This window comes from Trichosurus vulpecula, chromosome 6 (genome assembly GCF_011100635.1).
Source record: "Trichosurus vulpecula isolate mTriVul1 chromosome 6, mTriVul1.pri, whole genome shotgun sequence".
Classification (NCBI taxonomy): domain Eukaryota; kingdom Metazoa; phylum Chordata; class Mammalia; order Diprotodontia; family Phalangeridae; genus Trichosurus; species Trichosurus vulpecula.
In genome coordinates this window covers 272,503,045-272,518,505 of record NC_050578.1, presented here as the reverse complement: position 1 = coordinate 272,518,505, position 15,461 = coordinate 272,503,045, and the positions used below count along the sequence as shown (strand labels likewise).

Sequence of the window (15,461 nt, the reverse complement as noted above, 5' to 3'; positions counted from 1 at the left end):
CCCCCAGCACATTCACCTCTTAACTTTCTCACTTCCAGGCTGCTTACGAGTTGGGGGCTGGGGGACCTGGACTCGGACCCGCACAGTCCTTGGGGGCACAGCCTGTTGTGGCCTGTGAGCTTGGTTCTGGAAGCTATTAATCTTTCCATCTCACGTGGGTCCCTCATCTGGCCCTAGGACTGGGGGGGTCAGGGGCTGACACACTGAGAACTGTTTGGTCTCACTCCTCCCTCTATCCACTGGGAGGTGTAAGACAGGAAATAAACTGGTGGGTGTGGTAGAGATTTGGCCCAGAACAAGCATGTGGGGACCCCAGACATCCTATGTGGGCCTGAGAGACTTTCTGTTCTTGTGCCATCACACAGATGTGCCATCCACGCAAACTCACCGACTTCTCACATGCTTACACGTTCCACTCTTAAACTTCTGGCTGGTGTCCATGTTTCCCTCCCTTTCCAGGACCCTGGAAGCCTGGCCTTCAGCTGAGCCAGATGAATGTGGTTTTCCTCATCCCTAGTCCCGTGACTCAGACCCTGTGCTGGGGACCAGCCCTTCTTTTTGCAGACACAGGACCACGGATGGGGGTGGGGGGAGCAGCTGGTGATGTCACTGCTGAGGCTTATAAAATTGGAGACTCCTGGAGGCCACTGAGGATTTAGGCGGTGGTGCTCGAAGGCCATTGAGATTCACCCCAGAGCTGTCATGAGACCTCCCACCACCTGAGCCACCTGATCCCAGAAACACCTCATACAAAACTGCTGGCTGGTGAGTGAGGCCTGGGCTTTGTTGGAGATGTTGGAGGGGGAGAGCTAACAACTGGGCTTAGGGGAAAACCTGGCAGCAAATGAGGCTCCTGAAGGTTCCGTTGTTTAATCGTGTCTGACTCTGAGACCCCATTCAGGGGTTTTCTTAGCAAAGATACTGGAGCAGTTTGCCATTTCCTTCTCCAACTCATTTTACAGATGAAGAAACTGAGGCAAACAGTGTTAAGTGTCTTGTTCAGGGTCACACAACTAGTAAATGAGTTCAGATTTGAACTCTGGTCTTCCTGTCTCCAGGCCTGGCATTCTATCCACTGTGCGAGCTAGCTGCCCAGAACTCTGCAAGTTTCCTAACTACCTCAATTTCACTGCTCATCTCCATGTTATAGAAAGGCAGTCTAACGTAGTGGAAGGAATCACAAGTCAGATTCTAGGTTCCTAGCTATGCTTCAGTCTGATAAGAGGTGTGTGTGTGAGAGAGAGAGATCTGGGACCTTCTCAGTCATCTTTTGCTATCTCATTAGAAATTACAGTTTTTCTCTATTCACTGACCCTCTTAGGGCTTTTTTCTGCCTACATCCTGTGAGATATTGGAAAAGGGACAGTTCTAATTGACTACCTTTTGTTTTATTTTTATTCATTTTGAACTTAAATATATAAAGGCAAAAAAAAAACCCATTTCCATGTACATGGAACAATCTAAAATGAGGATTCATTATAGAATCATGAATTTACATTTCACACTGTTCACTTTTTTGGAAAAACTATAATATGCTCTTATTTTCAAAGCTACTCTGCTTTCTAGGCTTCCTTCTACATTTTCTTTTATCTGTGCTTATTCTCACTTTTTTATATTTTTTCCCTCCTCCCCGTCAGAGGCTACTAGTGTGTGTGTGTGTGTGTGTGTGTGTGTGTGTGTGTGTGTGTGTGTGTAAAACCCTGCTATACATACTTCCATTAATCAGTTCTCTCTCTAGAAGCAGATAGCATAAGTCCTTGCTACTTAATTTGGGTATTTACAACACTCAAAATGACTTCGTTGTTTGAATTTATTCTTAAAACGATATTGCTGTTACCGTGCACCACGTTCTCTGGTTCTGCTCATTTCACTCTTCATTATTTCATGTGAGTCCATATTTTTCTAAAATTAAATAGCTCATCATTTCTTACGACACGGTGGCATTCCATCAAAATCACATACCACAACTTGCTCAGCCATTCCCCATTTGATGGACATCCCTGCAATTTCCAGTTCTTTGTCACCACAAAGAGAGCTGCTGTAAGAACATAGGTTCTTTTCCTTTTTCTCTGATCACCTTGGGAAACACACCCAATAGTGGTGTTGCTGGGTCAGAGAGTATAGGCAGTTTAATAACTCTGGGCATAATTCCAGATTGCTCTCCAAAATGGTTGGATCAATTCACAATTCCACCAATAATGTATTAGTGCCCAATTTTCCCATATCTCCTCCAAGGTTTGTCTCTTTCCCATTCTATTATTTTAGCCAATCTGATAGGTATAAAATGATATCCCAAGGTGGTTGTAATTTGCACTTCTCTAATCAATGATAATTTAGAGCATTTTTTTCATCTGACAAAAAATTGTTTTGATTTCTTCATCAGAAAACTGCCTGTGCATCTACTTGGGCCATTTATCAATTGGGGAATGACTCAATATTCTTAGAGATTTGACAAAGTTTCTTTATATATTTGAGATATGAGACCTTTCTCTAAGAAGGTGTCTATAAAAAGTTTTCCCACAATTTTCTGCTTTCCTTCTGATCTTGGACTACAGTGGTTTTATTTGTACAAAACCATTTTAATTTAATGCAATTCAAATGATCAGTTTTATACCTTACGATGCTCTCTATCTCTTGTTTATTCATGAAGTCTTCTACCCATAAATCTGATAGGTCATGTTATTCTAATTTTCTTGTAATAGCTCCCTTTATGTCTAGGTCATGTCTAAGGTCCATTCTGACCTTATCCTAGTGAATGGGTGTAAGATATTGGTCTGTGCCCAATTTCTGCGAGACTTTTCCAGCTTTCCCAAAAATTTTTGCCAAGTAATTCTTATCCCCAAAGCTTGATTCTTTACACTTGTCAAACATAAGGTTAATGTAGTCATTTACTCCTGTAAATTGATCTTTCTATTTCTCAGCCAGTATCAGATAGTTTTGATAAGTACTGCCTTATAATATACTTTCAGATCTGATACAGCTAACCCTCCTTCCTTTTACATTTTTATCAGTTCCTTTGATATTCTTGACCTTTTGTTCATCCAAATGAATTTTGTTATTATTTTTTCTAACTCAGTAAATTTTTTTTTTGGTAATTTAATTGGATGGCATTGAATAAATAGATTAATTTACGTAAGATTAGCTTCTTTGTTATATTGGTCCTGCCTACCCATGAACAATTAATATTTCTTCAGTCATTTAAATGTGATTTTATTTGTATAAAAAGGTTTTTCTTTAAATAATTTCGTTCATATAATTCCTGGGTATGTTGTGGTGGGCATACTTCCAGGAATTTTATGCTGTCTTTATTTATTTATTTTTATTAAATTTTATTTTACCAGAACACAAATACAAAATAGAGAAAAGAAGCAAAAACATATCATAAACTTAAATATTGAAACTTAAATATAAAGTAAGAAAGAAAAAAGGAGAGGATTCGAAATATGTAACAATAAATTTTCTTTTCAAGAAAGCCTATATGATAAATAATACGCCTTGTGTTGAGAATTGTCCATCTTTTCTTTGCTTCTTTGTGTTTTCTTTTGTTCTTTGCTTGCACTTTTTAACTTTGTCCTTTTTCCCCTCCCCCCTCCCCCAGAAGGCTACAATATAATTTAGATATTTCTTGATACATACACATACATACAGATATATGCATACACTTATACATATATACATGCATATATAGACATATACTTTCCCAAACATAATCTACTCCTGATCTGTTTTTTATGTTTGTACATATCTTTTGTTTCCTATCCTTCCTGCCTCTTCTACTTTACTTCTACCTGCTACATTGTCTTCCTATTACTTGCCTACCCCACTCCTCCACCAACGACCTTGCCCTCCTATTACTTGCCTTCTCCCCTATCCCCCCTTCCCATTAATCTAAACTCCCTTATTTCCTCATTCTCCCCTCTAAAAACTCCTCCCTTGTCCTCTCCCCCCTCACTAAACCCCTACCATTTTATTTCTTCTAAATTTAAAAGACTTTTATACTCTTCTTAATATATATGTATTGTTCCCTCTTAAACCCATTCCCAATGAAAGTAGGTTACCAGAACTACCAGGCCTCCTCCCCGTCTAAATCTTCTGTATCCTTTCTTCTTCTTGCACCTCTCTTGTATAAAATAGTTTACTCTTTTTAGCTGTTTCTAAATTCATATCATAGTCAGGTTTATCCCCCTCTTTCTTATAAGCTCAACAATTATTAATAAGAATGTTAGACATACATCTTATGTTATGTTCTTGTAAGTCCCTTATTGTCAGTCTTTGGTATGTACCTTATGTTTCTTTTGGTTCTTGTGCGTTGAATCTTCTGTTAAGTTGAGGATTTTTTAACAAAGTCTGGAAAGTCTGCGAGTTTGTCAACTGCCCATTTTTTTTTTCATTTAAGATTATACTTAAATTTGAAGGGTATGATATTTTCAGTCAGAGCCCCAGGTCTTTTGCTCTTCAATACATTGTGTTCCAAGACCTGCGGTCCTTTAACATCTCTGCTGCTGCTAGGTCTTGTGTAATTCTAATTGTGGCACCATCATACTTAAAAAATCTTGATGCTTTTAATGTTTTATCCTGGATCTGGGGATTTTGGAATTTGACTATGATATTCCTATGAGTTTTTCTCATAGGATCTCTTTTAAGTGGTGTTCAATGGACTTTTTCTATGTCTACTTCCCTGCCTTGCTCTAATGCTTCAGGACAGTTGTCTTTGATTATTTCTTGTATTATTGTATCAAGATTCTTTTTTTTATCATGACTTTGTTACTCCAATTACTTTTATATTGTCTCTTCCTGATCTGTTCTCCAAATCTGTTGTTTTTCTTATAAGATGTTTAATATTCTCTTCCATTTTTTCATTATTCATGTTTTGCTTAATTATTTCTTGATCTCTTATTATTTCACTGGCTTCACTTTGCCCAATTCTAATTTTCAAGGTGTCATTTTCCTCCTTGAGATTTTGGATCTCCTTTTCTAATTGGTTGATTTTCCTTTCATAACCTTCTTGGTTTTTTTGGATTACTTTTAGTTTTATTTTTTAGTTTTTCCTGTATCTCTTGTCATTTGATTTTAAAAGTCTTTTTTAAGATCTTCTATGAATTCTTTTTGGGCAAGTGACCATTTGACATTACTCTTTGGGGATTTCTTTACTTCAATATCCTCCTCTGAAGATGAACCCCGGTCATCTCTATTCCTGTAGTATGTTTCTATGGTTGAATTCTTTCTCCTTTGCCCATGCATTTTTTTTTGTGGTAATAACTTGATTTTTTATAATCACCTCTAGCCCTGGGGTATGGGAACTGGTGCCTCTTGCCCCAGATCTTCAGTTCCCTCTAGCCTGGAACTAAAGCCAAACCTCTAACCTCCGGTAAGTGCCCACAGCCCCAGGGGCTTTCTGCCCCACTGCTTCTGCACTCACCGGGCGTGTGTTGGTTTCTTCTCACCCCCACTGCTCTTCACAGCATAGCTGGGTCTGGCATTCTTCCTCAGGAGAAGTTCCTGCAATCTTCCTAGGCTCAAACGCATGACTCCCTTCACTATCCTGGGATAAAGAAGTTCCAGCAGCTGGGGCTGAGGCAGCCTCTCAAACCAACTAACCCCAGGGCTTGCCGCTGTAACCTAGCCTGGAGGTGTTATACTCCTCGCTGGGACCAAACCCAGTCCTGGGGTTCTTCTTCAGATCTTCTCGGCCTGTCCCTGGAAGATCCTGGTTGTGCACCCCTATTCTTCTTTGTCTCCACCCATACTTTGTTCACCCTAAGGTACTATTTTAACTCTTTTGTGGGGGAAAATCTTGAGAGATTGGAATTTTCTGACCTACTCAGCCATCTTCGCAGAATCCTCTCCGTCTTTAGTCATTTTAAATGGGCTATCTTGTACTATCTCTTCTTGTAGGATTAATTGACTAGCTTTTTTTTCTTCTCCTTATTATAGGTACCATGGTGAGTTCAGCCTGTTTCCTGAAGTTTCTGGCTGTTGTTTTCTTTTTACCACACCTGGCTTGGTCTTTCTCTTCAGAGGACTATGAGGAAGAGGAAGAGGAGGGCGAGAAGACCCCCCCTCCTAAGATCTCTCTCTGCGATTATGACCGATGTAGACATCTGCAAGTGCCCTGTGAAGAACTCCAGGGCCCTAATCGCACAGCCTGCTTTTGCCCAGCTCTCTCCAGTCCCTACCAACCTCCAGAGCCTCCCCGTCTTGGAGAAGTGCATATTTGGGCAGACCAGGGCCGAGCAGTAATCCACTGGTGTGCTCCCTCCTCCCCTGTGGATGAATACTGGCTGGAGCTCTGGGAAGGAGGTGCCCTTGTCAGAACAGGCCCTCCGGTTCTGTTCAATACTACTGTCCGAAGGGCAGAGTTGGAAGGACTGAAACCTGGAGGAGCTTATGTCCTCTGTGTGGTGGCCTCAAATGATGCTGGAATAAGTTCTATTCCAGAGGGAGGTGGGGCAGATGGAGCTCCCCTGCCCACCACCTTTCCATTATTTGGACCCTGCCGCCATCTTTCCATTCCTTCTCGACCCCAGACCCTGGTGCATGTGGCGGTTGGCATGGGGATAGTTTTGATTTGCATAAGCTTTGCTGCTCTGCTATGGCATTTCTGTCTCCGGAAACGCTGGGGCTGTCCCCACCAGCCCAGACGTACAGCTGCTTCCAGAGCCAGGGAGGAACTCTAGTGGTCCCAGCCATAAGTTTAAGGACCATGGACAGAAAAAAATAGTATGTGACTTAACCTTCAGAGAGCTGCCTGATTTCCCACACCTCAGGAAAGTGGCCCTAGGTCTATCGAAGGAGAGAGCTCTCCTCAGAAGGGAAGGTGAGCAGACCCCACACCCCAGCCTGGAGTTCCTCAGACTATAGTGTGCATGATATAGGCCTTCCCTGCAATCAACAGAGAAAGAGGATTACTTAATGTGACTGGGCTAATCCTCCTGGAGGGAGGAGACTTGGCTTTTTTCAACTAGTCTTTGCTTCCTGCTGACTAATAAACATATGATAATGGAGCCCCGACCCTTGTCTGTAGGCTTTTGTGTAAGCTTGGCTGGGGCCAACGGAGTACTGGGGAGAGGGAAGAAAGGAAACTCCCCCTTGGAGTTGTGCCAGGGTGGGGGCATGCAGAGAGCTGCCTGGCTGTGGCTGCCACTGCACCTGGAACAGCCATCTGGACTCTGGGGTGCAAGGACTCCTCCCCATTTAACAGATGAACAAACAGGCCTGAGGAGGTGAGATGACTTGCCCTTAACCATCTACCTAGGCCAGGGGTGGGGAACCTGCAGCTTCAAGGCCACATGTGGCCCTCTAAGTCCTCAAATGAGGCCCTTTGATTAAATCCATACTTCACAAAACAAATCTCCTTAATAAAAAGCTTTGTTGGGTAAAACTGGGACTCAGTGAAAAGGCCACACCCAAGGGCATGGAAGGCCACATGTGGCCTTGAGCTGCCAGGTTCCCCACCTCTATGCCATCACCTGGGAGGCTTGAAAAGTGTCTGGAACATGGAAATGAATTCCATTCTAAATCCAAATGCCATGTTCTTTCTACACTGGGAGACATGCTGTCTCCAAACAGGAAAAAGGTAACTTTTCTGCTCCCGTTATTTTCAAAAAGGGATCTCAGACAGAAATGGCTTCAGCCGGATCCGGCCTTGTGCTCCCCCCTTCTCATTTTAGCCTTCCCTTTCTGTTCCTTGCTCCCCTGCTCTAAGCTTATGGATTTAAAATCTAGCCCTGCTGCCTGCTGGTTGTAGGTCTTTCCATGGCCTTTCTTTCCCATCTGGAAGATGAGGGGATTGTACCAAAGGACCTCTCAGTTCCCTTTCTAACTGTGACATTTTATGACCTTCCGGAAATTCTAGCTGTTGTCTCTCAGGAGATGTGTACACGGGTGGAGTCCTCTTAGCCTCTGACTCAAGCCCCTGGAGGCTGCAGAGAGCAGATGCTGGGTAGGCAGGGCCACTGGGGTTGTGGACAGAGCCCAAGGGCTGCCAACACAGGCCCAGACTTATGCTTGCCAGCTCTCTCTGGCTCTGTGGTCCTGCTGAAAGGGAAAGGCAGAAGGTGAGTCAACAAGCACTAAGTGCCTACTATGTGCCAGGCACTAAGCACTAGGAATGGGGGGAAAAAGGCAAAAACAGTCCCTGCCCACAAGGAACTCACAATCAAATGGGGAAGATGTCAATAAGTATTAAACACTTACTATGTGCCAGGCACTGGGCTAAGCACTGGAGATAAAAAGAAAGGCAAAAGGTAAAAGGTCTCTGACCACAAGGAGCTACCAGTCTAAAGTGGGGGAGGGGGGGAGACACACAACATGCAAACAACTTTGTAGTACCAAGACAGAAGCAGCCTAGATGGGACATAATCACCAAGGACAGGCACTGAGATCAAAGAAGACTGAGAAAGGCCTTTTGTAATAGTGGGACTTGAGCTGAGAAGGGACAGAGCTCCTGGGATGGCGGATGGCCGGTGAAAAAGGCCAGTCTGGGATGTCCTGTGCAAGGATCAGCAGAGGCCAGACTTACTGACTCAAAGAATAGGGGAAGGCTGGAGGAGGGGGCGGTGTAAGGTGCAAGGAGTTTGAAAAGGTAAGAGTGCCAAGTTACGGAGAGCTTTAGAAGGAAAATGGAGGCTTTTAGGTTTCATTCTGGAGGCAACAGGGAACCAGTTTAGTGAATGGCAGTGTATATGTATGACACATGTGTGTGCCCTTTAGACCTGCCTCATTTGACAGCAGGGGGCCATCTCCAGTCATCCTGGTGAATATCTGGCCACTGGACCCAGATGGCTCTGGAGGAGAAAGTGAGGCTGATGACTTTGCACAGCCCTCCCTCACCCAAATCAAAGTCAGCTGCAAGTCACGTCATCATCTCCCTGATGTCATGGTCCTCTTCGGGAAGGACAAACACAACAACCACAATTTGACAGTGGAGTGGAGGATGGATGGAAGTGAGCAGGCCACCCAGCAACTATTGCAATAATCCAGGTATGGGGTGGGGGCAGGGTCACAGGAAAGAAGGGGTGTGTGTAGGAAAGGGGTAGAAGCTACAGTTCCCTACAACTGGTCAGATATGGGAGGTAAGAGTGAGGAGTTGTGGAGGACACCTAGGTTGGGAGCCTGGGGGACTGGAAGGACAGCGGTGGAGAAATGAGGAAGAGGAACAGGTTGGGGGGGAAAGATAATGAGTTTGGTTTTTAACATGTTGAGTTTACGTTGGCTATAAGACATTCAGGTTTGAGCTATCCACTAGGAAGTGTGGAAGAGGTTAGTGCCAGACAAATCTGAGAATCGTCTGTACAGGGAGGATCGCTGACTCCAGCGAGCTGATGAGATCAACAAATGAGATATGATGGGGGAAAAGGGGAGATCCCAGAGTTGAGCTGGTGCTGGGCCTAAGCATGGGTTAGTGAACGAGCCAGAAAGAATGAAAAGGACAGACCCAATAGGCAGGAGAACCAGGAGGGCAGTGTCCAAGACAAGAGGGTGACAGACCAGCATTGAAGCCTGCAGAAGACTGAGAGAAAGCGCTGTTAACAAAGAAGAGAACAAGAGTCACACTGGAGAGGGAGTTTTGGTTGGACAATGACCAGACTGAAGAGTTAAGGAGGTGGGGTTATTGGTCCTGAATTCGAGTGCAGCCAGACAAGAGGTATTGAAGGCTAGTTAAGAGGGAGACCTGGGCATATTTGTGGGCAGAAGGGAAGCAGTGAGGCAGCAAGGACAAATTGAAGGTAAGTGAGAAGGGGGATGACAGAAGGGGTAGCCTTGTGGAGAAGACAATAGAATGGCACCACTTGTGCATGGAAAGTGGTTTGCCTTGGCAAGCAGAAGGTCCAGTTCTGATGTGAATTGGGTGAAGGAAGAGATAGGGACAGAAGGCTGCTGGGAGCTGAGGAGGAGAGGGGAGGGAGCTCTTGGTAAATGGCCTCCATTTCATTTAACTATGAGGCAAGGTTCTCAGCTGAGAGGGTGGGGAGAAAGGAAGCTATGGGAGGCTGGAGGAAGGCTAAGAGGTTTTCTTAGTCTTTATCACTGAATGGACTTTGCCTCAAACTAAGATCTGTTAAAGACCTTGGCTTAAAAAGGCTAAGGTCTCCCACTGCATCTGGGGCGATCTCCTGGAGTCCTGATCTTGCCAATGGACCCTGATGGCTCCGGAGGAGAAAGTGAGGCTGGTGACTTTGCACAGTCTGGCCTCACTTAAATCCAATTTGCTTGCAAGTCATGCTGTTGTCTCCCTGATGCCATGGTCTTCTTTGAGAATGGAAGACAAACCACAAGAAAAGGTTTGAAAGAGCCCTGTAATGAGTGGGATAGGGAGCTGCCGAGAGAGGTGTGTAAAAGGATTGCCTTGCTAGGCCCAGGGCCGAGTCAGAACCATTTGGGGATTTGCTCTCACCTTGTTCCTCCTCAGGAGGTCAGGGAAGAATTGACCTCGTTCACTTAGGGGGTCCAGAGGGGGAAGGGGGACAGAGTATAGCTGGGGGAGTGAGGGTCCAGGAAAGAAGTCACTAAGGGGCGAAAGAGGCTCTCCCTCCTCTGCTCCACCCACTGACCTCCCTGGCTTCATTCAAATCCCACCTCCTACAGGAAACCTTCCCCAGCCCCTTTTAATTTGCCGTCTCTGTTAATGATCTCTTATCCTGTATATAGCTTGCATGTTGTCTCCGCCATTAGACCGTAAGCTCCTTGAGAGCAACGACTTTGGCCTCTTTTTGTATTCCCAGCACTTAGCAGGCGCTTCATCTTCCTTGACTGAGGATGGATGACAAGGTTTGGGCCAGCAGAGCTGAAGAAGAGAAGGAATGACAACAGACCAGATGAGGAAATCTTGAGAGTTCAGAACCACGGAGGGGGAGGGGAGCGTTTGGGAGAACAGCAATGGGGCTGGATGGAGGTCTGGATGGGCAGGGCAGGTGCGTGACACCTGGGCTAAGCTCCTCTCTGAGCTTCAGCCTCCTCCAAAGCCATGCGTGGGAGCGGGCCATTAAAAGGTCTCTCCTGGGCTCTCCAGCTCTAAGCGCTTCACTCCCCCGGGAGTGAATACTCAGATGCGGAAGGGGTTGCCTAGGAAACCGGATGGAACTCCGCCCCCTCCCAGCAACACGACCACGTGCCCTTGAAAAGCGGAGTCGCCTTGACTGCCTTGTCCCTCAACAGCGTCCGTAGACCGCCCTGCCTCCGGGCCAGAGCATGCACGTGACACAAACACCGGCACTTCCGATTTCCTCGGCTTCCTCCACCTTCACGTTTACCCCTCGACCACCCTCGGCCCCCGTACCCTCCGCCCCGCACCAGCGCCCAGCGTGTCCAGGGCCGCCGAATCTTGGTGAGGGGACGCGACGCGGACAGGGGAGGGTGCAGGAGGAAGCTCGGGGAGGCGCGCGCAGCCCGGAGCGGGCTCGTGCCCTGGGGGCGGAGAGGGGAGGGAGGCGCGGGCTGGAGGTGGGGGGGGGGGGAGGCGCGCGTGCCCTGGGGGGCTCGTGGCCTCTGGTTAGGAAGGGGAACGAACTGAGAGGAGGTGCGCGCCCTGGCCCCGCCCCATCCACGGGTCCGGAGGCGCGCGCAGCTCAGCCTTGCCCTGGATGGAGGGGGAGAGGCGGGGCGCAGCCTGGCCCCGCCTCCTACTTTCCTGGATGCGCGCGCAGGCCCGAGCTGGCACGTGGACCCGCTTGGAGAAGAGTAAAAGAGGCGGAGGCCGGGCGGGCGCGCGAACTGCTCGTTCTTTGCTCCGCCCCCTTCCGGAAAAGTAGGGGAGGTGCGCGTGGCCGCCTCCCTGACCCCGCCCCCGCCCCCTCCTAGGTCCCGGTGGAGGCGGAGGCGGCGCCATGGCGGAGCGGACGGCTCTAGAGAGTCTCATCGAGATGGGCTTCCCGCGGGGGCGCGCGTAAGGGAACTCGTCTCCGCCCCCGCGGGGGCGCGCGGCACCAGCGTCCTCAGCCCCTCCCCCAGCTTTTGGGAGCTCCCCCCCACCCCTCGCCATTCCCGCCCCCTCCCCGAGGGAGAACCCGAGTGCCCACGCACCCGCCATTACCTCGCCCCTCCCCCCATTAGCGCCCGTGCCCCTAGTGGCCCGAGGCTCGTCCCGGGAAAAGTGCCCCCCCCCCCTTCCCCCAGCTCGGTCCTTTCCTCATGCTGGTTTCTGTCCCCAGGGAGAAGGCTCTGGCCCTCACAGGGAACCAGGGCATCGAGGCTGCCATGGACTGGTGAGAGGGGAGGGAGGCCCGGGGGGCCTGGGGACGAGGGCAGCCGGTGGTGGTCTGGGGGGGTCCTGGAAGACGAAGGAGGGAGAAGGAGAGCCTAGGGTAGGTGGAGCAGCCGGGCGCAGGGCGCTGGCCTCCCTGCTGGGAGGGCCCGCTCACTAGGTTGCCCCACTCATCTAGGTTGATGGAACATGAAGATGACCCGGATGTGGATGAGCCCCCAGCTTCCCCCCTGGGACACTCCTTGGGGCATGAACCCCCGTCCTATGGGGGAGGCAGCCCTGAAGGTCAGAGCCAAAGGACTAGGTGGAGGAGTGGCCGTCTGATTAGGGAAGGGATGATGGATGGGGACTCGGGAAGAAGTGGCAGTGGGGACATGCTTTGGGTCACTTCTTGGCAGGGTCAGCGAGGGTGGAAGAGAAGCCACCACTGAGCGAAGAGGAGAAGCGAGAACAGACCAAGAGGTACAGGCCAGAGCGTGGGCCCTGTGCGGGGTGTGCTTTCTGTTGTCAGTGTTCCATGTAACCCAGTCCCTGTTGGTTAGCTCCCTGGAGGTAGGAGCCACATCTCTAAAAGGTCTTTAGGTCTCTTCTAGTGAAAAACACAGTGCTGTGCACACAGCAGTTGTCTAATAAGTACTTGGAATAGCTGAATATCAACTTTTTTCATTTCTCCAAATTACCATCAGCTCCTGTTTTCAGTCTTCCCGTTCAAACTTCATTTGCCACCATTCTCTTCCTCGTCCTTGAAGATTTCCCTATCTCTAATCCAGGATGTTGGAGCTGGTGGCCCAGAAACAGAAGGAACGGGGAGAAAGAGAGCAGCGAGAGGCGGTGGAGCGGGAGAGGCAGCGGAGACGGCAGGGCCAGGAGCTGTCGGCTGCCCGGCAGCGGCTCCAGGAAGATGAGATGCGCCGGGCAGCTGAGGAGCGCAGGAGAGAGAAGGCCGAAGAGACGGCAGCCAGGTCAGGGGCCCTAGGGACAGTTGAGGGCAGGAGGAAAGGCTGGCGAGGGAGTTGGTGTCATGTTGTGATTCTCCATCTTCCTCTCCATCTTCAGACAGCGAGTCCGGGAGAAGATCGAGAGAGATAAAGTAGAGAGAGCCAAGAAGGTGGGTTACTTGGGAGAAACGTCAGTCAAGGGATCATATTCAAAAATATCAGGGTAGGGTCAGTTACGTGAAAACTTCTGAATTCTGCTTTGTAGAGGACTTCAAAAGGTGGACAGGGAACATGAAAATGGGGGGGTGGGGCATGGATTAAGGCTATACTCTTAACTGTTTACTTTTGACCCCCAGTTTGGTGGTACTGGATCACAGATCACCTCCCCTGCAAGCGAGCCAGGCCCTGTTCCTTCTTCTCCCAGTCAGGAGCCTCCCACCAAGCGAGAGTATGATCAGTGTCGCATACAGGTGTGTGTGTGTAAGATGATCTCCTGGGTGGCTCTGGGCCTTCCCCCAAGCCAAGAGCCATATGGAGGTGCTGCTCCCACTGTCCCACATTCTGAGATCTGTTCCCTTGGCTGATTCTTCCCTTCCTTCACAGATGAAATCCTTACCTTCTCAGTAAACTTAGTGGTGAATCAGCCAACCAATCCTCATCCTGTCAGAACACTGAATCCCAATGAATATCTGAATATGGTTTTTCTTTGTAATTTTAGTATTTCAGCTCCCCGGGTTCATTCTTTCAGGATTATTCCTCTCTCTTGCTATTGTAAACTCCCAGAGAGCAGGGAAATGGGCATGTCTAACTTACCATGTCTGACACGCAGCACAGCAAAGAAAGGTGCTTTATGAACATTTTTTGTCATGGTTGTGATGAGTACTTGGTAATAGCCTCATGTCCTTTTTTTCTAATTATTTTCGTTTAAGCAACTAGAGGCAGCCAGGTGGCAAATTGGATAGATCACTGGGCCTGAGATCAGGAACACCTGAGTTCAAATTCAGCCTCAGGCATTCACTAGCTTTGTGACACTGGGCAAGTCACTTAACCTCTGTTTGTCTCATCTGTAAAATGGGGGTTATAATAGTACCTACCCCTTTCCTAGAGTTACTGTAAGAGTCTGGCACATCATAAGCACTGTATAACATAACGTTAGCTATTTTATTAGGTCAGCCTTTACCCTGTACTATCCCTAACACTTGACTCTCTCTGTCCCTTCTAGGTTCGGCTGCCTGATGGGACATCCCTGACACAGACATTCAAGGCCAGAGAGCAGCTGGCTGCAGTGAGACTCTATGTGGAGCTACATCGAGGGGAGGAACTAGGGGGCGGGCAGGACCCTGTACAGCTGCTCAGTGGCTTCCCCCGGCGGGCCTTTTCTGAAGCCGATATGGAGAGACCTCTGCAGGAGCTGGGTATGGGACTAAGGAGGTGGTGGGATAGAGACAGCTTGAAGTGGATTGAGGTTTCAGTGTTGGATGTTAGGAAATGTGGAGTCTTTAGAGCAAAAAGGGAGGATCCGGCTTGCCTCATTCTCTTCTCCTACCTACAGGACTTGTGCCTTCTGCTGTCCTCATTGTAGCCAAGAAGTGTGCCACCTGAAGGGGTCTCCAGCCTTCTCGCCTTTTCCCCTCAAAACTCCCCTTACCTCTGACAGAGCACTGACATCCCCCCCCTAATAAACACATCCTCAGTCACATATGTCAAGCTCCTTGCTGAGGGGTTGGGTGGGTGGAAGGGCGGGGGAGAAGGCCAAGGCCTTCCAGACTTGTCTGCATCTGCTCGTTGCCATTTTACTTGGCTATTGAAAGGGGGTAGATGCTGGTGAGTTCTTGAGATTGGGCCTGGCCCCCAAGGTCTGTCCTACAGTGTTACCCAATGGACAACCAAGTTCAGAGGGACCTTAATGGCCAACCCACACCAGAAGAGGACTCACCTCCGCAAGCCAACCCAACCAACAAGTGGCAGGGGGCCAGTCTTGGCCACAAGGCCCCCAGGAGATCCCTCTTGAGGCATTCTCCGAAAATGCTTGGACACAACTGAGCTGTCTCCATCCAGCTAAATATCCCAAGTGCCTGTGTTTCCAGCTCAGTTTGTCTTCAGCATGCAAATGTAAATCAATCCCCATTCCTGATAGCATTGGAGTCTCAAGGAGTAATCCTGTCCTCGGTCCAAGCCAAAAACCCTTCCACAACAGGCCTAGAACCTTGTTCCAACCTTCCCAGAGACTTCACCTAGGGCCGGGTGCGTTGTGGGCAGAAGGGCTCGGTAACTGCGCTGTTACTGAGCCTTGGAGACTGCTGGGGGTGGGCAAAAGTGAC

At 48.3% G+C, this 15,461-nt stretch overlaps 2 protein-coding genes across 2 annotated transcripts; both read left to right on the top strand.

Annotated features, from left to right (window-relative positions):
- Positions 1-373: 373 nt before the first annotated feature.
- Positions 374-6,946, top strand: LRRN4CL (LRRN4 C-terminal like). The gene is given in 4 exon segments (XM_036764727.1): positions 374-542; positions 544-685; positions 688-765; positions 5,935-6,946. Coding segments are annotated over 4 exon segments (1,014 nt in total). The 5' UTR covers positions 374-491; the 3' UTR covers positions 6,678-6,946.
- Positions 6,947-11,187: 4,241 nt separating this feature from the next.
- UBXN1 (UBX domain protein 1) lies at positions 11,188-14,837 on the top strand. The gene is made up of 10 exons (XM_036763683.1): positions 11,188-11,326; positions 11,800-11,884; positions 12,150-12,203; positions 12,381-12,487; positions 12,601-12,664; positions 12,973-13,164; positions 13,259-13,310; positions 13,497-13,610; positions 14,363-14,555; positions 14,693-14,837. Exons 1-10 carry the CDS (start codon positions 11,191-11,193, stop codon positions 14,740-14,742), a joined length of 1,047 nt encoding a protein of 348 aa, XP_036619578.1. The 5' UTR covers positions 11,188-11,190; the 3' UTR covers positions 14,743-14,837.
- The last annotated feature ends 624 nt before the right edge of the window (positions 14,838-15,461 follow it).

Excerpts from the sequence above, each read along its gene's own strand:
- UBXN1 (XM_036763683.1), top strand. The coding sequence starts at position 11,191 with ATGCACGTGACACAAACACCGGCACTTCCGATTTCCTCGGCTTCCTCC. Across the intron at positions 11,327-11,799 it reads TCCAGGGCCGCCGAATCTTG|GTCCCGGTGGAGGCGGAGGC; the intron begins GTGAGGGGACGC and ends GCCCCCTCCTAG. Across the intron at positions 11,885-12,149 it reads GGCTTCCCGCGGGGGCGCGC|GGAGAAGGCTCTGGCCCTCA; the intron begins GTAAGGGAACTC and ends TTCTGTCCCCAG.